The sequence below is a fragment of the Maylandia zebra genome, linkage group LG7 (assembly GCF_041146795.1).
Source record: "Maylandia zebra isolate NMK-2024a linkage group LG7, Mzebra_GT3a, whole genome shotgun sequence".
NCBI classification, from domain to species: Eukaryota; Metazoa; Chordata; class Actinopteri; order Cichliformes; family Cichlidae; genus Maylandia; species Maylandia zebra.
In genome coordinates, this window is record NC_135173.1 from 51,693,391 (window position 1) to 51,714,920 (window position 21,530).

Here is a 21,530-nt window from a genome sequence, read left to right on the forward strand (position 1 = left end):
ATTTCATTCCTTTGCTGTATGTGAACCATTCTGAGTCAGATAGAACATGTTTAATTTTTATCTGAGCCACTGAGTGTACACGTTTTGCACACTCACAGCCCGCTATTTGTAACACGGGCTCGTCCACTTTTTACTTTTATAATTGCATTAAATTTTCATGGCACAGATTCAAAAAGGTGCAGGAAGCATTCTACAGAGAGTTTGGTTCATATTGACATGATAGCATCACACAGCTGCAGTTGCCCTAAAGATGGTTTTGTGGAAAAATCTAACAAGATCAACAGATTCTGAAATACCAAGAAATACCTGTCCATTTTACACCCACAACCCAACCGAAGTATGTTCATAGCCACTCACATTCTGATTCTCAGTTTCAAGTTCAGTTGCCACTATGTAATAGACTGCTTAGATATCTGAATCAGCTGAACACGTATACGTAATAAAGTGTCTGAGCCCCCCGTCCCTTTTTTCACCTAAAACATCTTATAAAATGTGATATCCTAACATAAGTACTTACACTTAAAAATGCTTTATTTTTGATTGTTTGATTTATATCTTTGTCATTTTCACACCATTATCCAGCATTCGTCCAATGTAACCACATTTATGGCTACTTACTTTTATTGCCATGAATTTACAATTAAATTGTTTTAGACATATAAATTGACCAATACCGCCCCCTCCTGGATGTATTCCTCAATGAAAAGCAGCACACTTGTGACAAAGCCACATTTAATCACTTTGATTATTGGAGGCTGGCTTCACTCGCTGACTGTGTGAAGTTTCAGACCCACTCCCCTGCGTGGAAAAATAAGAATATTACACCTTAATCTGGGTTCACCTAGGCAGAGGGTTCTTCTTTCACTGTTTTTACATGATGACGGTGAAAACTGATGTGTGAGCCACCAAATGCAGTTATTGTCGATTTTTCATATACCTCTTTGTACCATTTTAGGTAAAAACAGCAATTAAAGAAAAACATTTCGTTTCGTACAAAATATATTTTAGAATAAACAGCTTTTTATCCACAGCAAAAATAAATGTTTAAAATACAATGTTTTATGGACGAGAGAGATAAGCATCAATTTCATTCTGTGCATGGTGATCCTGCACAAGATCACATTCACTGCTTTCCCTGTTCTATGAGTTTGGGATGGCTGCCATCTCTACCGTTTTACTGTGCCTTATAAGTCACCGAGCTCTGTGTGCTGACTCTCACACGTGCTCATTTCTACAGTGGATATAATAAATAAATAAAACAATAAATAACATTACTTGTAGTTATGAACTTTTTTGTCTGTTTAAAACAAATATTACAACAATATCCAATAGGAAATTAAATCAAGCAAATAATTACTTTATTAATTATATCCAGTCTTATTAGTTTTAACTTTTGGTATAAATTATTTAGTTCTAAATGATTGCCTAATGCAACAATCTTATGTTTTAGGCTTTACTTTTTTATTACGTTAATTTGTTCCTGATTTTTTTTCTTATCTTTTATTAATCTTCACAGCTGTTTTTTTTTTTTAAAATAGCGCTGCAGCGCCCTCACCAGGTGGCTATATGTAACTGGCGGTAACACCCGTCCCCATAGAGACAGGCTCCTACAACAGGGTTGCTCGTGCACCGTTAGAATCGCCAGTCCTCCGTCAGAGACGATGACAGCCTCAGTATGAAAGAGCCAGCTATTTGACATTAATGATTCCATCGAAAGCAGACTTCTGTGGTGGTTGCCAATCGGAATTTTTATTATTACTGTTATTATTATAATTATTGGATTAACGACCATCAGCCACCAGGCGAAGCTTTATCCTGAGAGGCCGGAGATTTGTGTCGCTGGGCAGGGAGGAGTCTGTTATTTCAACGTTAGCTGAAGCCAGGCCAGCATGTCGGCGTTTTAACAATACATCCATCTCAAATACAAAGCTTCGGAGAGGATCCTAATGTGCTCTTAGAGGTGAGTCTTTGCTACATGTTATATTATTGCTGTTAAATGTTGCAACGCTAGCTAACCTGCCACTGATACAGTGGACATAGCGGTGCTAGGTTAATATTGGGTCGTTCTGTTCAACTGGACTCACAAGAACCAGCTGTCATTTACTAAAAAAAAATTCTTTTTGGTTTCATTTTTGAAGCTAATTCTAAAAGAACACAGAGCTATCATTTATGCCCGGAAGTGCCCTATAGTTACTTCAGTCTAAGACATTATTAGCTGATAATCAGATAAATAGCCAACAGCATACATATAGAAGGTGTTTTGGGCTCATATGAATGGTCGTGCTGACTGACAGCAGAGGCGACTACAGCACCTGCAGGTCAGACGAGGTGAGTCTTTGTGAATTTCATGTTAACGGAGCCGGTGCTGTCAGTGAGCAGGGCCCCGGTTGTTGTCCTGAAATCGATGATGTAATGGTGTTGGCTTCATGAGAAGAAGTAATACCCGTGTGTCTCTATGTTCAGGATGGATGTGGAGGTGAGTGCTGGCAGGGACAGCACTTGGAGGAGAGCAGCGGCAGCAACAGCAAATGATGATGGTGCTGGTGGTGGTGGAGGAGGAGGGGTCATGGAGGCTCAGGTTGTACCGCTGGAGCTGTACGACTGTGCAAGAGCCAAAATAGACGCAAATCTCCGCTGGTTGTTTGCCAAAGCCTATGGCACAGGTAAGACTTTCTCTTGTGCTGCTGAGACCTTCTTGGATGTCAAGAATGCAAGAGGATTCATATCTTTTTATATGGATGAATATTTTATTGTGCATTTTGTCCTAGTAGTAGAAAGAGAGAAAGGTATATACCCTACAAAAGGTCCATGTCTAGAATCACATCTGAGTTGTGTGTAGTTATACAGATGCTACTATGACACAAATGACAATTTTAATAAAATGAAATTTGTGACCTTTTCAGTTTAAACATTATTGATTTCTAACTGTGTTATTAAACAGTCAGAATAACTGAAAACATCAGGATATGTTGACTTTAGGTTTCAAGTTTCCAGTTACTAGTCCTTTGTTTATGCAGATTGAGACTTCAGTCTACTTGGAAATCCACTATCCTATTTTTTGAGTGTTGATTTTCGACCACAACAATTGCAAATGTATTTTATGAGAATTAACTTTTCATACCGCGACAACATAGCAGCACTCCAGAGCGTCATTCCTGCGAGTGAATCCTTGGGCTGACATCTCGTGATGAGTCTTTCATGCACAGGTCACTGGCTTTGTCAGCTCTGATGAGGTCTGTTAAAATATTAAAAATGATTGCTCTACATAGGCAGGCTGTAAGTACTGCAAATGTCTGGAAATCACTCTTTGAATGTGGGTTTTTATGCCACGCACTAGCAGATCTATCAGGAATGTGATCAGGAGGTCAGCTGTGCTCTGCAAGTCTCAGTTTTTGTTTTATCAGTAACAATAATGTATTTGGAAGTTGATCCGGAGGCAGTCATTTAGGAACGGAAAACTCATTGTTCTCATATCCACTTTATGAGTCAAGCAGTTGGAGTGCCTGCAATTAAAGTGTATCCATTCCTGTAGATGACTCAGGGAATTGACGCTGACATGGGAACTAAAACTGAAAATGCAGGGCTTATAATACCATAGAAATGAAGCCGAATGCTAAATTCTGCTCCAATCTACACACTGGGAATTACTGTATCTTTCAGATGACAATATAACTGTCATCTTCCATCAGTCATGTCAGCATGAGCAATCTCACATAAACAGATGGAGCATTTTAGTGTTTTACCATGAATGCGCAAAATATTGTATGCTTTCGTTGTGTAGACTAGAGCTTGGTGTTTGTTCGGGGCAGAGATAAGATGTCCATAATAAACACCAAACCATTACCATTATCTCAGAAAGCTTCCTGCTTCCCTTAATCTCATTGGCTCTTCCTGATGTGTGCCAGGGACTCTGGTGTCCTGTTTTATGCAGGCATTGATATAAAAGTCTATGAGGATTATACCAATACTATATGACATGGGACTCCTCAGTTTATTAAGCTATCACAACTATTTAGGTAGTAGGGAAATGATGAGCTAGATTGTCGCCGCCATTTATTCGCAGCTGTCATGTGGCGCTTATCATGACAGTCAGTTTTTGTTCCTGCTTAGCTTAATGTGGTGTGCAGCTAGCAATTATCACTTCGACAAAGAAGCAACTGAGACCATAATTAAGCAGGAAGTGGTAAATGTTTGGCACTTTTCCTTTAAAGAAATACTTAAATGATAAATTGAACACTTCAATAGATATACCTGATTGTTGTTGGACCTCGTTTTGCCTTCTGTCTTATTTCTTTATAGCATAGATTCAACAAACATTTCTCAGATTTTGGTTAATATTGGCATCATGCAATTGCTTTGCCAGCAGCACGTCCATGATGTGAATCTCCTGTTCCACCACATCCCAAAGGCGCTCTATTAGATTGAGATCTAGCGACTGCGGAGGCCATTTGAGTAAAGTGAGCTTATTGTTATGTTTAAGAACAAGTGTCTTCTGGAAGCAACCATCAGAAGATGGGTATGCTGTGGTCATAAACAGCTGGGCGCTTAGCAATACTCGGGTATCATGCAGCTTTAAAAAAAATGTTCATCTGGAGAGAAGAGATAAGTGTGGAAGACAGAACCACACTATCAGAACTCCTATTAGAGTGCAAACTGACGAACACACCGACACAGCAGTGCCGGGAGGACCATGTTGTCTGTTGTGAAAGTCAGCACAGCAGTCACATGATTAAGTGTTTAATGGGATTGGACCTGAAGGCCTGTGTCTCTGAACAACACAGCCCGTTTGTTTAGACTCATGACATGTTTATTAATGGCCTGTGGAGAAACACTGAACGTTCCTGCACTGGAAACAGTTTCAAAGAAGAAACAGATAAACGGATAGTAAAAGTGTGTCGCTTTCAAACTACATAATTACTTTTTATGTACAGTTTTAATAGCTTTTAACAGTTGGAGTCAACAGTCTTATGTTGTATAATTTGTACAATAGTGGGCTCTAAAGGTCAGGGATATTGCTTTTATATTTTCTCCCACATAATGCTTAAGTGCTCTGTCACCTACTGTACAGATCAGTACAGTCCATAGATTTTTTGTTCTGTGCTTTACTTGATAAAAAAAATAGTTTTGAAATGGAAACTGAATGCCGTTTGAATGAACCGATACTGGAATAGTTGGATATTTAGGTAGATGTGGAAGTGCTGAGATTCTCCTGGGGCGCAGTTAGTGCTATCACCTTTCAGCTTGAGGGTTTCAGGTTCGAACTTGCTGAGGTCTTGCTCTCAGTTTGTTTGCCCTCAGTAAGCCTACATGGGTTTTCTATAAGTGCTCTGTTTTCCAGAAGCAAAGTTTTGTTTTTGTTTGTGTTGTTGTTTGGTTACTTGGCATATCTGTATTGGCTTTATACTTGGATGGTGGCAAGAATGGTTGCCTGTGCTGTTCACTCCGGGATGGACTGGCCACCTGTTCAGGGTGTATCCTACCCTTTGCCCAGTGTCAGTTGGGATAGACTCCAGCTCCCCTGTGATTTCAGTTGGATAAGCAGTTAGAAAATGATACATGGATGGATGGCTGTATTAGTGATCTCTCATGCACAATAATAAATGCGTACAATTAGAATAAAGGATCTGGAAAATTGGTGCCCACCTTTTCAGTTCTGTCTGCTTTGCCATGCTTTCAGGTGGGATTGGCTTATTGACTTACAGGCTATGTTTGCCCAACATGCTGTCTTCAGGAGGACTGTTCATTGAGCCGTCTTATTGGAGAGAAATGTTGCATACCCCTGCAGAGCCCGGAGTCTGATAGCTCTGCCTTAACTGTCAGCAGGATTTCTGCTGGTCAGTCTGACCTTTGTGCTTGAAAGAATAAGAACAAAGACTCATACATGCACACTGGGCTGGGTTTAAGTCCTGGATCAGATAGACGATAAATATCTAAGCAGTATTAACTACTAGAATTATGGAGGAGAACCTCTCCTTTCAAATTTATTGCTGCACACACACATACACATGCACACATCTCCTGATGTCAAGGTCCGTGAATCAATTCACTGAGCAGGAGCCGGGACAGCATCCCAACCCCCGCCTCCGGCCTCTCCATCACCACAGCAACCAGGGAGGAAGAGGAACCATTCTGGGACAGCTAAGAGTGAGGAAGTGGGGGTATTTGTAAGAGGAAAACAAAACAGAGGAGCTCAGACATGCAGGGGTGTGTTTTCTCACATGATCTAGAATTCTCATTCACATATGGCAGCGCTACATCAGCGAAGCGTGCAATAGATCCTGTATGTGGACCATGACAAGCAAGCAGTCTGTCGTAAAAGACACAGCTGAGGTCTTCGCAGTCAGATGTAGTACCGAGCCTGCTGTGTGTGCGTTTTCCACTGATGGATGTTTGTCTGTTACATCACAGTCAGCATCATCCCTAATGTGAAGCAAAACGAGAACACATGCTTTTGTTAACTGATGCAAGTATAGCTGCTTATCTTCTCTTCTCACACTTTTATTCATCACTGTCATCGCTCAGTTCTGGAGATGTTTGACTTAGAAACAAACAGTCCCTCAAGAAGCCTGGCAGGGTGTAACTGCTAGTCCAAACCAATCATTTGATAGAGAAACCATAGATAATGGCAGTTAAAAGCAGTGCATTTTAGGCATATCTGTGTATGCGGACATTACAATATTTTAACAAGACAAAGATGTGCAAGGAAGCTCTATCTGGCTACGAGGTTTGCTGTACTGTCAGAGAGATAATTTGACATTTTGGAGCGATACACTTGTTCATTTTCTGCTGAGTTAGATGCAAAGATCAATATTATTCTCTTGTATGCACACCATCTCTGAAGCTGGAGCCAGAAGCAGTTAGCTTATCCTTGCAAAAAGACTGTGCACAGAAGCAAACAAACAAACCTAGCTCTTCAAAGTTAAAAAAAAGAGCTAGAGTCTCCTAGAGACCTCATCATTTGCTTGCCAACATTCCTTCATTTCTGTGGTTATTCAAACAAGATGTAATGTAGTAATAGCTGAGCTAAGAGGTGCTGTAGACACAGATTTACTGCTTCCCCCTCCATCCACTTTTACGTTAACCTACACTAAGCACCTTCTGGTTTTTATTGTAAAATAGATACCACTGTGCCTGCTACCCATTTACTGATTTATCACAGAAATAAATTATACAGTTATACACTTTGTTTAGAGCAGTACACACCCACTCATACCCCTCTATGATGGACAGAACTACTAAAATACTAAATCCACTACAAGTTCAGGTCAGTTTTACATTAGCTTGCATGCTTATAATATTCATTATCAGATGGCTTTGAGGGGTTTTTTTTGTTTTTTTTTTGGGGGGGGGGGTGACAAGAAACAACAGAGTTTCAACACACAGAAATTTCGTGAATGCTTCGGGCCTTAACTCCTGGATTAACATAAAAATAGCTTTGGCATGTCCATGTGCATGAGCAGGAGCTGGAGAGTGCTAGGCTGGCTTGGACGACACCATTAGCTTAACTATCACCACTAAGTCCCCGTTGGCTAAGTGGCTTAGGGCTTCAGGCCCAAGTGCTGTTTAACCACTGACTTTGAGTGCTCTCCTCATGCACTGGTTTCTTCTTAGACGGTCTAATACCCTTTAAAGCCTGTGTACTAGGAGCTTCTCTGTTACATAACACAGCAAGGCATTGGTTGGACACGTGTTGTATAAAAATAGTTTGTGTGTGTGGTTGTAAAGTGTGATTTGTACCTTTATACAACTTTGATAGGTAAAAAAACTTGCTGCTCACATTGTGGCTCTCATTTTGAAAGCATTTTGTTTGCCATCAATCCTTCCCCCAGATCATGTTCCTGCAGACCTGCGGGACCCCTTCTACACAGACCAGTATGAGCAGGAACACATCAAACCCCCCATCATCCGCATGCTGCAGTCTGGAGAGCTCTACTGTCGTGTGTGCGGGCTCATCCTTCACGCCGAGCAGGCCAGCTCACTCCAAAACCACCAGTCTGTCATCCAGGCTCTGTCGAGAAAAGGCATCTATGTCCTGGAGACCGACAACGCGCCAGTTTCAGATCTGGATCTCAGCGCTTCTCCCATCAAAATGGTAAAATGTGTCTTTCTAGATTGTCAGAAAAAGCAGACTCAGTTTTCTGAAAGATGAGTCACATTTCGGCAACGTCCCAAAGCCAGATTCTGTGATTCATGTGTAGCAGTTGTAACAGTGACAAAATAACAAATATTTAATTTGCTTTCATTTCACTGATTTACACACCTCCCCAAAAATCTCTTTGTTTTTTTTCCCATTGTGGTTAGTATTCCTCTGTAATAGTATAACCCAGTAACCTGGCAACCCACACTTACCATCTGTTAACAAGCTAATCTGACTTTCCAGAGCCAAATGTGAGCTAGTAGTGTTGGAATAAATAATGCACCAATGTAACAGAATTATTCATCAGGCAAAATGGATCAAAAAGTTTTTCATGAATTTTCAATTTTCTCTTGATGATTTCCATAATCCTGAAAATGTGCTCTAAATGCAAAAACAACACATAAAAGGGAATGATTATTATATAAAAACAATATTGTACCATTACCATTATACCATTACTACTATACTAAAGTGAATCTGTGATTCCCAAATATTTAATACATAGAAAGACTTCATGAATGTTGTCACAGTAGGGGGCAGGAAAAGTCATTTCCGCCTAAGGCTTCTCAAATGCTATGTATCTAATGATGGATTCAAAGATAGCTCTTTATCTGTTCTCCCAGAGCGCACACATCCACCTCATTGATTCCCTGATGATGGCCTATACGGTGGAGATGATCAGCATAGAGAAGGTGGTGTCCAGTGTCAAGCGCTTTTCAACCTTCAGTGCCTCAAAGGAGCTTCCTTATGACCTGGAAGATGTGATGCTGTTTTGGATCAACAAGGCAACAATTAAACAGTGTTATTGTTATGACAGTTGGATTTGTGTGTTCGTCTGTCTGTGCTAACCTGCTGTATTCTTTGGTGTTTTAGGTGAACATAAAGTTGAGGGAGATCACAGAAAAAGAGTGTAAAATGAAGCAACATCTTCTTGACTCACCGAGTCACCAGAAGGTAATGATAATATAATAACAACAATAATAACTTTATGTATATAGCACCCTTTAAAAACAAGTTTCAGAAAAATACACTCACTGGCTACTTTGTTTGGTGCACATGTTCTGTTGCTTGGGGAAAAGCCAGACTGCTTGCATTTGATATGATTGCAGCAGTAACTCCAATAACCACTCCTTACAACCAAAGTATGCAGATGAGTGTTTCTGAATGCAGAGAGTAGGGTGCAAACACCCTTGCAGATGAGCTACAGCAGCATAAGACCACACCGGGTGCCAGTCCTGTCAGCTAAGACCAGGAAATGGAAGTTATAATTCAAACAGGCACATTAGAATTGAACAAGAGTAGATTGCCTGGTCTGATGAGCCTTATTTTTCTGCTATGACATTCAGAAGTAGTTTAAACGCCACCTCAGCATTATTGCTGATCTATTACATCATGGATGTGCAGCAGGCAGCAAGTTCATGATATTAACATGTAAATATGGACTAAAATCTCTGATGGATGTTTCCCTGTTCTACATAGAGTGAAGGGAGTGCTGAAGGCAAAAGGGAGTCTGAGTATGAGCAACGTGCACATAACAAAGTGTTCAGAGAGTGTAGCTTCCCCTGTCTTGAAAAGAGTCTGTCTTAAGTGATGTTTTTTGCCTTTGTCTAATGTCCTACATGTGTGCATCTTGTCCTTAAAATACATATTAATTGTCAAGTAATCAGTTCTGTCTTCTACTGACATTGTCTTGCAAACCTGTGATCAGATATTCAAACATTTTTATTTGTGTGTGTTTGCACCTCATGCTTAAAGGATATATATATCATGCTTTATATTTTTAAACTACTGTCCCTATTATTTGAGGGCTTTAGGATAATTAAGCTGTGGGATTCTTTGTGGGGAACCAGTTTTTAATGTATTATATTTTTAACATAGGGATTTTTTTTTCAAATTGTGTCTGTCATCATTAAGTTTGTGCTGAGTAAGCTTTTGGTAGTTAGTGTTTTAACGTATCAACAGATGTGCAGACAGTTGCCGCTGGATTGACGCTTGCATTAACTAGCTGCATCATTAGTAGCACAGTGTGTCTTTTGAGCTATGTCTCATTTCAGTTGTTCCCCCCTGATTCCTGAATAAATAGATATTGCTGATGCTTTCATTCGAACCCTTTCCGGTTATCTTTAAGACCAGATCTGCCTCCTTCCAATCAGGAGAAGATTCGATTCCTTCTGGCTGTGTCTGACCCTTTACTTGTCTGTTGCTCTTCCTCTTTGTGTCTCCCTCCCAAATTAACTCCCTCGTGTGCCTCTTGGATACTAGTCTCCCTCCAAATGGTACTGGAAGCTTGTACCTGTAAGTGCCACTGCTTGCAATCACCTGTGTGAATGTCAATGTGTCAACTGGAGGTGTGTGAGGTTGTGTATGTGTGTGCATCAGATGTGGCAGCGTAATGGAAAGCTGGGAAAAAACTAGACTAACAGGATGAAGGAAAAAGGGAATATATTTATGGGTGTTATATAAATGCAGTAAATTGTATAAGGAAGATGACACAGTGGCCCTTACTGGCAAAGGAAGGAACATCACCATGCTCGTTTGCTTTTATTTTCAAATCCTTTTTTACATCCTTTAATATTCAGCTGAGCTCATTCAGTCCTCAACTTCCTCCTCCCAAACCATCCATTTATCCACCCAGTGTTAGAATGGCTCATGGCTTCTTTTATTTCACCATTAACTTCCTCCCAATATCATTTCTTTCTGACCTCACTAGCCTGATATATTGCATGCTCTGGCTCATTGCTTACTGGAACCTGTGGAGTTCTCTCGTGTGGTAAAGTATTCATCATTAACCCCTTTCGTTACTTCATTGTACGGTTTATGACTTTTTCTCTTGCATATCCACGCAATACTTATCTGTGTTATGCTTAGCTTAAATATTTTATATGAGAATCATTAGCACCCTTCCCGATTCGTATCAGCGAAGACACACATTATGCACCACATGACATGTCACAACCAAGAAGCCCTAGACCCCAGTTAGTGCTGAAGAGAAGCAGAGATTAGTTTACAGCATGTGAGATGTTATGTTTATCTGACAAGTGAGAGTGTGATTCAGTGATTCATTAGACAAATGTGTGCACACTGTGTAATCCTAGGCCTTCTCTTGGTGTGTAGGTGCGTTACCGCAGAGATCACCTATCAGGTCGAACGCTCCAGCACTTCCCCTTGTTGGACGACCTGTTGAAAGACATGTGTGATGGCACAGCTCTGCTGGCTGTGATCCACTTTTATTGCCCAGAACTCGTTAGACTGGAAGGTACTGTAACACAGCTTATTCAAGCCAGAAGTGTAGCACATACTGTAGCTGTCAATTTATCCTAATGTTATATAAGTCAGGATAGTTTTACCAAGAGGTGAATTAAAAGATCAATACGACTGTGAAGCAAAAGGAGCAGTATCTATGAATTTAAAAGGTTTAAGAGTACAGAGTAAGCCTGATAGCGTTGTCCTGTTGTGTGCAGATATCTGTCTGAAGGAGGTTCCCTCTATCAGTGAAAGTGTTTACAATATCCAACTACTGATGGAGTTTTCAAACGAGTATTTGAACAAATGCTTCTATCTGAAGCCTGAAGACCTGCTGTACTCCCCACCGGTACTAAAGGTGAGCTTGGAAACATAAAACACTTTTATAGTTACAATAAAATCACTGTACATTTATTTTTGAATAAAAGTAACGTTAAATTTAACTGCTTAACTATTATACCTCAACAAAAGACGTGTTTTATGGATTTGTCCTTGTGGTCCTGCTCCTCTTGCCCTCAGTCTCAACACCTGATAGTGAATTGCTTTAAGCGATGGATTAAATCTAAAGAATACATATAAAGCCCAGTGTGCCTTGAGCCTGTGCTATGCTGCTTTTTTGTCATGTCTTGCTTTTCTTCCTGATAGCGTCAGTTTTTGATGTCTTACAGAATAATGTGATGGTCTTCATTGCCGAGCTGTTTTGGTGGTTTGAGATTGTGAAGCCAGACTTTGTTCAACCCCGGGATCTTCAGGATATCAGAGATGGTATGGCACACTTTCTGCCTTCATCCATCAGTTTTGATTGAATAACACAAAAAGCACAGTCGCTACATGTACACAGATTGATTTGATGACTATATATATATATATTTGTATTTACTGAAATGTTAGTGGCTGTTGTGAAAACATGCCATTCTTCTATTTCCACAGTGAGACTGCTGCTGCAGCCTAAAACTTCTCGATCCTATGTACCCATCTCCAACATCACTAAACGAAGTTTCCTGACATCATCGCACTCTGCTGACACCCTGGCCACGCCCACAAGCCCTGACCTCAGGTATCATTACAAAAAACATCTATTGAGTCACTAGTCCAGAAAAAAAGAGTTTGGCTGTCTTTTCCCTAAGATCAAAAACAAAACAAAACAAAATTAACTAATGTTTTAAAAGTTACACATATACAAAATTATACAACATTAGGGCTAAACTACTGACACGATTGAGGTCTTGGGTTTATTGCACCAGATCATTTAAGCAAAGTGATTGGCTTTTATATTTCCCAGTTTAGCTTTTGATTGGGTCTTTGGTCACAGGACCCAGACAAGCATCATCTTGGCTCTTCTCCTAAATGAAGATCTGTGGGATGATTCGGAGTGCGGTGTCTCTCTTTTGTGTCTCTGCGGTAGTGTTTTAAATGCCTCTGCACTAAATATTTAAGCAATGTAAACTTAGTAAATTAAGAGGTTATTAATTTATACAATGATATAGATATACAATAATAATTTACACAGCTAATATCTCTCTCTCTCTATCTCTCTCATGCAGCACTAAATCAAGCTCCACAAGCCCATCTGTGCTGCCTCTGAGACAGAGACAACAGAAAGTGGTTGAGGAGACCACTCCAGGTAAAAAAAAAATCATCTGTGTTCTGAGCTGAGGTTTCTGCCTGAAGTCAAGAAGTAAATATATTTTTTCCTAACATGGATCATGTATTCTTTGTGCAGATATAAGGCATAGGCCTAACTCTCTGATAGGCCCAGATGCGCAACATCAGGGCTCCAAAATGGCCTGGCCAGAGAGAAGGACGAGGTGAGTGGTATACAGTAATTGGTTTATTCAGTTTCATGTTGCAGAATCTATCAGTATGACAAATTCTTTTGTTCAGCTTACCTAACTCATTTTCCTCCTTCTGTACTATTATCTCATCCAGGCCTTTATCCCAGCCTGCATCCTATGCCCTGCATTTTGCCCCAGAGGATGATGCAGACAGTATCAGTCTTGCTCGCTCCATTAGCAAAGACAGCTTAGCCTCCAACATAATGAGCATTACTCCTAAACACATGCTGGGTGCGGGTCTGTCTCAGCATAGACTTAGTGGTCAAAGCCTGCTTAGTCACATGCGCATAGAGGATGAAGAAGAAGAAATAGAAGAGGAGGAACTGGTTGCCGTTATCCATCCTTCTGTATTTTCTAGACATCGAATCGGGAGCAACATGGAGCAGGACGAGCTGGAAATGCAGAGTGCAGCTCCTGCCTCAAAAGTATGTAATGCTTCTCGTCCTTCCTGTTTCGATGCGGGCCCTTTTACTCTGGACTGCCGAGGCGACAGCTATTATCTGGAGCCTTTGTTGCCTGCCATCCCTAAAATGGCCAAAGAGAAAAGCATCAGCCTGAACAAGCAGGAGGAGAGCGGTGAGAGTCGCTGCAGAGGCACGGGAAATGCAAGAAATGCAACGGCCGGTGTCCCGCGGACCTCACAGAGGAAATCCCCCAGCAGCTGTACACCCACGCAAGTGGTGGAATCAGTTCCTAGCTCTCTCAGGCAACTGATCGAGGATTCAGCAGTCGACTCTCAGCCTGGAAAGAAGCAATCTGAAGGCTTTTTCCTTCACTTGTCAGATGAGCCAGACCAGCACAGTTCTTTCTCCATAGATTGCATGCCAGAGGCAGGGCCCGATTCTGACTCTGACATCGCAGACCTGGAGGAGGATGAAGAGGAAGAAGATCAGATGGAGCTGATGAAAGAGGAGGTGAAGGGAGGGAGGGGAAAGTGCCCAGAAGAGGACGACACGGCTGAATTTGGAGAATTTGGAGAGGGAGAGTCAGCCAAACTCAGAGAAGACATGAAGGTAAGCGAGCGGGAGGATAAGGAAGATTGCAGTGGGCGCTCTAGCCCTTGCCCTAGTACCATATCATGGGCGAGCAGCTGCAGTGCTTCGGGCAGCGCCAGTGTCAAGATGACCAGCTTTGCAGAGAGAAAGCTCCTCAAACTTGGTCTCCGTGACGGATACTCAAGTACCAGCAGCTCCCAAAAGACAACACCTGATGGCTCTGATGTCACCCCCTGCCCTCCCTGGCAACTGAGGAATGACTCCACCTCGGGTTTGCTGGGGAAAGAACCGAGCACTGTGATGGGGAAGAATACGGCACTTAGTTCTCCAGTTGTGCCTTCAGAGCTACTGCAACTTCACATGCAACTGGAAGAGCAGAGACGCGCAATCGAATATCAGAAGAAAAAGATGGAGACGGTGTCAGCCAGGCAGAGATTAAAGCTTGGGAAAGCTGCTTTCTTGAACATTGTTAAGAAGGGTGGGGGGCGCAGCGACACTCTTCCTTTACCCCTCAAACACTCCAAGGAATCCTTGGCGCTAACATCTGCTGACAGGAGTAAATCAAAGAGCCAGACCAGCAGAGATGATTCTTGTCTTGATGCTCTAAAGGTTCGAACAAAGGGAGGTCAAAGAGAGGAAGGACCGATGAACACAGACAACAGATTAAACGCTCTCTCCCAGGATAACGGAGCTGAACCTGATATAAATGAGTGCTCCCGTTCCATAGAGCTGCTCAATGAAGCTATTAGTACTATTCAGCAGCAGATGATGCAACTCTCATTACAGCAAAACCTGCTCATGAAGCAGAGCGTGGCCTCCCCTCCAGACTTGGTGCCGTCAGGCCCAAGCACACCCCCTGACACAAACCCAACACAACAAACACCTTCTACCTCAGACTCCAGATCTTATGCAGTTCACTTTGTAGATATCAGTGCCGGCAGTGCTGCACCAACTCGTCGTCCTCCCAAGCTTAGCTCCAGCCAGCGCAGCAAAGCCCCAGAGCTGAAACAGAGTAAAGAAAACAGCAAGAGTGTCAAAAAATCAAACATCCAACTTCCAGAATGTGCTGAAGGGGAGGAGGTGGAGAGTACTGCTGAGAGCTCTAGGACTGAGAGAAGCCTTCAGAGGAACACCACCTTCAGGGTCCAAGACAGCACAGGAGAGGGAACAGGGCGCCTCTCAGACAAACTCAAATCACCAGACCCACCAGTTATCTCCAGTACGACTCAATTTCCATCACAGGATGGAGAGCAGGAGAAGGACGCAGCTGTCAGGTCAAGGATGGAGGTTGCCAGTGGGGAGGAGAGCACAAGAGTCAAGGGTCAGCTGATTGAAGTCGACTTGTCAGAGCTCAAAGATCAACTCGAGGATGGCACTGTAGACGCCCCAGACTGCGTGGCAGAAGGCGAGCAGAAGAACGTGTTGGGCTTCTTCTTCAAGGTGAGATGAAGATGTTTACACATTTTGTTGTACTGTGTAGGGCTGCTCAATTAATCGAATTTTAATCACGATTACGATCTGGGCTTTCAACGATCATTAAAAATGACTGAGCCGATTATTAGCCCCTCCCTCATTTATCCGCGACACCTTAAAGGCCGTCTGTGAAAATATTGTCGGGCATAAACCGGTCCGTGGCGCAAAAAAGGGTGGAGACCGCTGATTAAGAGGACCCGAGGGAAGCTCGGAAAGCTAAGCAGAAGTTATTTGGAGAGTGACTGCCGTTGGTTGAAAAGAGAGTTTAAAAAAAAAAAAAAACTTCAGTGGTGTTGCGCACTATTTTATATTATTTTTTTAAAGTCATTGTTAACCCTTTAAAGCCGGTCAGAGCAGCACGCTCCGTTTTGCGTAACTATTTTTAAATCCCTGTAGAATCTGAACCGTGTAAGCTAGCGCAATAATTTGTTTTGCATATGAAACCGGAGGAGTTGTACTTACATCTGATGCCATCAGCTTGTCCTCGGTCACGGTTTCGTTCCACATATAGCTTTGCAAAAATTGCATAAAAAGCGCTTGCAGGAACAAAAACATAATATTCCAGAAACACGCTTTGCCGTTCCTATCAGCTGTTCGTAACACTTCCCACAGTGAAATGATGCACATGCTGTTTTCTTTGCAAATCTGCATCATAGGATTGTTTTTTGTTTTTCCTGCAGTATATAAAAATTGCTGTATCTCCAAAATAAAACTATGAAGACACTCAAAATAAATTTCCTGTTGTTGTAAACTATTTTTTTGCAACTTTATTGTATTTAAAGTTTTGAGGGATAAGCCTCTTAAATTTCTCCAAGTAGAAATATATGTAAACAAAACAAAAGCGATTTTCAATTTTTTTTGTAGTTTATTGCACTTTTTTGCAATTTATGTAATTACTATGGACTTAATGCATACATATTATTAAAATATGGGCTATAACAGTTGTATTGATGTATAGCAACTTGAAATGCTCCCACAAATGGCACTACAGCATGTAAAAAAATAAATAATATAAGCTCTGGTGGACTTGGTTCTATGGTAGGTCTTAAAGGGTTAAATAAATATCGTCAAATAATCGTGATCTCAATTTCAGTGAAAATAATCGTGATTATCATTTTTGCCATAATCGAGCAGCCCTAGTACTGTGTTTTAATTTCAATGTGGTATATTGGAGGTTTTTCTTTAATCTTCCAGGATGATGAAAAGGCAGAGGACGAAATGGCGAAACGTCGCGCTGCCTTCCTCCTCAAACAGCAGCGCAAAGCCGAAGAGGCGAGACTACGCAAACTTCAGCAGGAGGCTGAGAGCGAGCTCAAGCGTGATGAGGCCCGGTGAGTTTGGACATGAAATCACATGTTAAGAAATGATAAGGAGTGGTCCAAGGCGTGGGTGGGCATCTGGTCGCTGTATTAACTTTCCTTCTGTTTGCTCAAGGCGAAAGGCTGAAGAGGATCGCATTCGTAAGGAGGAAGAGAAGGCACGGCGAGAGCTGATTAAGCAGGAATACTTACGGCGGAAGCAACAAGCCCTGATGGAGGAGCAGGGTCTGGTCAAACCTCGCCCACGGACCAAAGCCCGCAGGAACAGGCCTAAATCGCTGCACCGTGAAGAGTCCAGCAGTCTCTCCAAAGGATCCGCTACACGTAAGAGTGTCTCTAGTACTTAAGCAGTAAAAATGTGATCGTGTTGTCGTCCTCTGAGTATCTGTGTGTGTGCGTGTGTGTCGTGCAGGTAATTCTCTGAAGGTTTCCATGTTGATCAAAGCCCAGGACTCTGCAGCAGGCTGCAGGGGAGGTGAACCTTCTTAAGCTGCTCTGCATGATGTGGACACGACTGATAAAAATAGGAGTGGATTTCAGAATAGGAAGATCAGTCCGTCTTTTTTCAGAGCAGACACTTCTGATTGGCTTTGATACACTTGTTTTATTGTTTTATGTGCAGCTTATTGTGTCTCTTTGGTCTTACATGTGCTTTTTTTTAACTACATTGTTCTTTTTTTAATTATTGCTGTGAAAGTGCAGTAGTTCAGGCATAAAACTGGGCAAACAGCACTTGGCTAAGGAAAGTAGCTGATGCTAAATCCTTCTGTCTCCATTTTCAGCCGATCTGAGCTGCAGTCATCGAGGATCAACGCTCTCTTTGGCAACTGATGCAGACAGCGTTATCTCCGGAGGGGCAGAGTCAAACAGGTGAGAGTTTGGCTGTATAAAAGCAGAGAAAATTTGTGTCCATGTTGTGTGTCTTTGCAGTAATTTGATTTTGGTGCATTTTTTTAGGGCTGGATCTGTGTGCTCTATGGAGTCATTCCCCCTAAGCAGGGCCTCCAGCAGGAACATGGAACGGGACTGGGAGAACGTCTCTATAGCCTCTTCCATTACTTCGAATGAGTATACTGGTGAATAGAAATGCTGAAAAAAAGATTTATTTCCATCATCACAAAACCAACATTTATTTTTAAAGATTGGTGCAAAACAAATTTTCTATTTTGTCACATTCTTAATGAAAGAGACATTTAGATAAATGTGTTTTTATGCTATTTGTCAATGAAACTGTGAAAAGGTTGATGGCTCTTCTGTATAACCAGGCCCAACAAAACAGTTAGCTTAGCCTTAAGCACAGATTGTAATATCCACTGGACCTCAAGCCATGACTTCACAAACTTTGCTACAAGCTTGAACAGCAGTTTGCCACTGCATCTACTCCCTCCTTCAGTTTTGATGCTAAGCTATGCTAGGCTAATCGGCTCCTTATTCTAGCTTTATAATTGCTTTAAAAATATGAGAGAAGCATTGATATTCCCATGTAACTCAGCAAGAAAAGAGTTAGGCCTGTTTTCTATTATAACCTAAACCACTCCTTAAACGGTTAGAGACCTGTATGTCATTTACTGATCTTCTTGGTTTGGTTCATATGCTATAGGTCCCAAACTCTTCAAGGAGCCGAGCTCCAAGTCCAACAAGCCAATCATCATCAATGCCATCGCCCACTGCTGCCTGGCCGGAAAGGTTAATGAAGTGCAGAAGAGCGTTGTTCTTGAGGTCAGTGAACACACAGCAGTAATACCTATGAAACTGTCTGGGAACTTTGTGTATATCATAGTAAAAAATTTTAACGTGTTATTGAAACAGTACTATGCAAAAGTCTTGAGCCACCCGTCCTTCCTTTCTATTTTCCTTTCAAGAAGCCAGACTTTCTAACATAAGAGACAACTTAGCTAAGGACCCGTTTTAAATTGCAAGCTCACAATTTTAGATTAGTTTAATGTTAATGTAATGTCAAAGATAACACAATTTGTTGGGCAAATAATTTCATTTTTCCAACAATAAGGTGATTCCCAAAGAGCTATCAGCTGGAAAGTTCTATCTCAGCATGGTGTGCAGTGGACAAGTGGAGGACAAAAGAAGAAGTAGTAGGCCTTAAAAACTATATACAACAGATGAACTTTATCTGAAAATCATCCCAATGTTTAAATGGTTGTTAATATATATGGAGGAGGTTAGGAAAGACATGCAACAATATGTGAAACACAGTGGAACAGGTGGTCATACCAAATATTGACTATATTACCATGTATGTTTGCACATTTCAATAAATCACTGCAGCTATTTTCAGCAGACTACAAAGAAATAAGTGGAAGCTGAAGACTTTTGCATAGTACTTTAAACTTTTTACCACATTCAAAAATTCAGTTTTAAATTCTCAGGAACTAGAAAAGTGCGAGTCCAATCACCTGATCATCCTCTTCCGTGACGGCGGGTGCCAGTTTCGCGCCATTTACTCGTACTCTCCGGACACTGAGGAGATCATCAAGTTTTCAGGCACAGGACCGCGCACCATCAACCGAAAGATGATCGACAAGCTCTACAAGTACAGCTCAGACCGCAAGCAGTTCACTGTCATCCCCGCCAAGACTGTGTCGGTCAGCGTGGACGCTCTGACCATCCACAATCACCTGTGGCAGGTCAAGAGACCAGGGAGTGCACGAAGAAAATGAGAAAGGGGGACATTTGTAACCATTTCTGGTCCCATCTGCTACTGTTGGGCAGGCCCCAATAAGCGTGGAGACGACTGTCATGTCATTAGAGGGTTCAGATATTCAAAAGTATTGCATTCTGTTGTATTAGCTTTTTATTCTGTATGTCACACTACAGGGTTTTAATTTGTGGGGATATCCTACATTTAATTAGGCACTTCTTTTTATGTAGCACCCCCACTACTGAATCTACTGGTACCAAGTGCAAGTGTAGACACGCAGGGATGAACCTGACAGTGTCTTGTAACATTTACTGTTCCAGCTTGGCAAAGAAGTACCCGACTGCTGTGATTAATCCAGGCTGCGCATACAGAGGACTCTTCTACTACTCGTATGTGTTTTTATGACGAGGGAGCTTCGAACAGACTTTTTTTTATGTCCGTGTGGAATGGATGTTAGCAAGTGGTAGTCTTCTTTTCTATTTAGTGTGTTTGGAGAAGTGCGTCAGTCTTTGTGTTAGGGGGAGGGGAGAGCAGACTGCAGTTCTTCTGCATTTGGCCCTGAATGTGTTTACTCTTTTGATTATGCTTTAAATCTTCTGACAACCAAGCAAATGTTTTTCGGGGGGGGGGGGGGGGGGGGGGGGGGGGGGGGGTATTTGTGCTGCTGTTACAGTGGAAAACAAAATAATGTTGTTTTTACCTTAAGGGAAATTGTACTGGTATTTATCTCAAACCTGAAGCAATTTAAACACTGCATTAAAGGGCAGCCTACGGAAATAATCGCACACATATATAAACATATATTCCGATGTGAGCCCTGTGAGATCACCGATTAGCTCACATCACTGAACTAAAATTGACTGGTCTATGCCACTGAGCTGTTTGCCTCTCACATATAACCGCTGGCTGGATGTTGGCGAGATGTTCGTTTTTAATGCCGCTTCTGGCGCTTCACACTAGTAATTTCCTTGCAGTGACTGATGTCAGCAGCTGGTACAGTGTTTGGGAAAACTGCACAATACTTGATATTTGTTTGCTGCGTTTTGTACGTTTTTGAGCAGTATTTTTTGTACGTTGCGTACAAGTTATGTTTACAAAAAAAAAAAAAAAAAACAGGCACTATTTCGAGGTTTGTTCTGTTACAGGCATACAGAGCTGAGTCTTGTCCGTGTTATATTGAATGTTTATTTATTTTGATTAAATATAATAAATGCAGCTAGGTACATTTTCTTGCTAAAGTTGCCTTAATGTGTCTTTTTTCTGCTCTCCGTTTCCACTCTGTATTTACTAAACGAGGGGGATGCACAAGTCCTTTTTATGGATTGCTAAGAACTACTAAATGCCACACAGTCAGCACCTGCAGCTGGCAGTTAAAGCTAGAAAATGAAGATCTGCGGAGGACATATGGTCAGGAGAGTGAGCAATAGTTATGGTTGCTGATCAGGAAGTACAATTAAGTCCAGTTAGAAAAACACTGCACAACTGTGACTTGTTTGCTATGGTTACCAGTAAGTACATCCCATGATTCAGTCATTTATAGGAGGACCTGAAATCACCCGCTAAACAACCATCACCCTCACATGGCCATGCTTAACAGTTAGTGTCCGGGTTTTTTTTTGCTGATATGCTGTTTGGTTCTTGCCAAATCTGGTCCTCTGTATTATGGTCAACATCTCCCCTTTGGCACAAAAGCAAACGCAGCTTATCAACATTTATGGTCATGATTTGGATTTGTTTTGCAGCAGGTGATTTCAGGTGCTTCTATAAGCATGAAATATATCTGCAAAAAGTCCTGTGAAAAGTTTCTTTTTAACACAACTGTATATGCCAGTCTCTTGTACATTCAAACAGACTTTTTTGAGCAATTATTAT

General features: G+C 41.6%; 1 protein-coding gene across 6 annotated transcripts; it reads left to right on the forward strand.

Moving 5' to 3' along the window:
- Positions 1-1,604: 1,604 nt before the first annotated feature.
- On the forward strand, positions 1,605-20,287 carry camsap1a (calmodulin regulated spectrin-associated protein 1a). 6 transcript variants are annotated; one of them, XM_004549761.3, is made up of 20 exons: positions 1,605-1,960; positions 2,464-2,663; positions 7,830-8,092; positions 8,761-8,922; positions 9,011-9,091; positions 10,400-10,432; positions 11,252-11,393; positions 11,599-11,738; positions 12,049-12,145; positions 12,311-12,437; positions 12,925-13,004; positions 13,104-13,188; positions 13,310-15,650; positions 16,878-17,014; positions 17,118-17,326; positions 17,415-17,477; positions 17,785-17,872; positions 17,960-18,078; positions 18,603-18,721; positions 19,387-20,287. In XM_004549761.3, the coding sequence occupies exons 2-20, from the start codon at positions 2,465-2,467 to the stop codon at positions 19,675-19,677; spliced, it is 4,776 nt and encodes a 1,591-aa protein (XP_004549818.1). In that variant the 5' UTR covers positions 1,605-1,960; position 2,464; the 3' UTR covers positions 19,678-20,287. The 6 variants fall into 6 exon arrangements, with proteins under 6 accessions (XP_004549818.1, XP_004549817.1, XP_004549819.1 ...); XM_004549760.3 differs by lacking the exon at positions 10,400-10,432 and adding an exon at positions 10,848-10,907; XM_004549762.3 differs by lacking the exon at positions 10,400-10,432.
- Positions 20,288-21,530: the final 1,243 nt, after the last annotated feature.